The 1,036-nt window shown below is 36.7% G+C and overlaps 1 protein-coding gene across 1 annotated transcript in view; it reads right to left on the bottom strand.

Annotated features, from left to right (window-relative positions):
• The window catches only part of LOC109130519 (auxin-responsive protein SAUR64-like), a 1,586-nt gene continuing 703 nt past the window's right edge, over positions 154 to 1,036 (bottom strand). The window contains exon 2 of the mRNA XM_019240124.1: positions 154 to 258. Coding sequence (XP_019095669.1) covers positions 154 to 258 — 105 coding nt within the window. The remainder of the gene's footprint in view (positions 259 to 1,036) is intronic.

Genomic DNA, 1,036 nt, shown 5'->3' with positions numbered 1-1,036 from the left:
GTGATTGGTCCGTCCGTGGAGAGGCCAAACTCTTCTTCAGATATCTTCAAGAGCTCTTGGAAAACAGAGTTGCTCAGGTAACTTATAGGAAAAGCAAAGCGTGTGCGATCTGTCGTGTAAACCACAAAACAGCCCTTCTCTGCAGCGGTTGAGCTAGTAGCAGTACTTGATCTTTGGAATGAGATCCTTTTCCTGTGTAGGGCTGCTCTCTGTTGCCATTTCTTGGCCATCTTGATAAGCTTCTTTGTGTTCATCATTCTTTTCAAGAAAATATTTTGTAGATCTGAAAAGACGACAAAGAGTTTGTAAGTTGTGTTGTAGAAAGAACTCTTTGAATGCAAGTTTTGATTGGTGAAGAATCCCACAGGCTTCTTTCATTATATATAACAAGTTTTAGACCAACTATGTAAGACAGAAACACATGCCATGTTTCTTGTCTGTGATCAAAAGGGCCCCCAAGTTAGCAATCAATCTTATTTCAAATCGACGTGTGGATTAAAACATTATGGTGAGAACTGAGAAGACATGGCCATGTGGGTATGAATCTTATTATAAAGGACGTTTATATTTCAAGATTTAGCTGATACAAAGATAATCTTAATTAAAACCTTTTGATCTTATTCCAGGTTTCCTAAAGGTCTCGACTTATTAATCAATTACGTGTCTGCAAAGCAACTTGTGGACTATACAACCTATGAATACTATATAAACATTGCTATACATAATGAGAATTTAAGCATACAATAGAAGCCAAAAATTACCAAACTCATGCATCTGTACAGCTTTGTTTGTTAGCATAAGGGGTCCTTAGTAGGTTAGTGGTCCATCGGCTAAATCAAATGCGACTCACAAAAATAATAGATGAAGTACTTATTATTCAGGGGACAAACAAATCTTTTGTGAAATCAAGGACAACAAATCTGGTTAGAATTAATGATCAATTAGATACAAAGAAAGGCATGTGCTTATGAAGCAAGGATGAAGAACATGTAGGTCCATAAATTTTCTGGTCAGGAGATTAAGCAGCTAATCAACA

This window comes from Camelina sativa, chromosome 3 (assembly GCF_000633955.1).
Source record: "Camelina sativa cultivar DH55 chromosome 3, Cs, whole genome shotgun sequence".
In the NCBI taxonomy this organism is placed as follows: Eukaryota; Viridiplantae; Streptophyta; class Magnoliopsida; order Brassicales; family Brassicaceae; genus Camelina; species Camelina sativa.
Note: the sequence above shows the minus strand (reverse complement) of the source record. Positions and strands in the feature narration are given on the sequence as shown.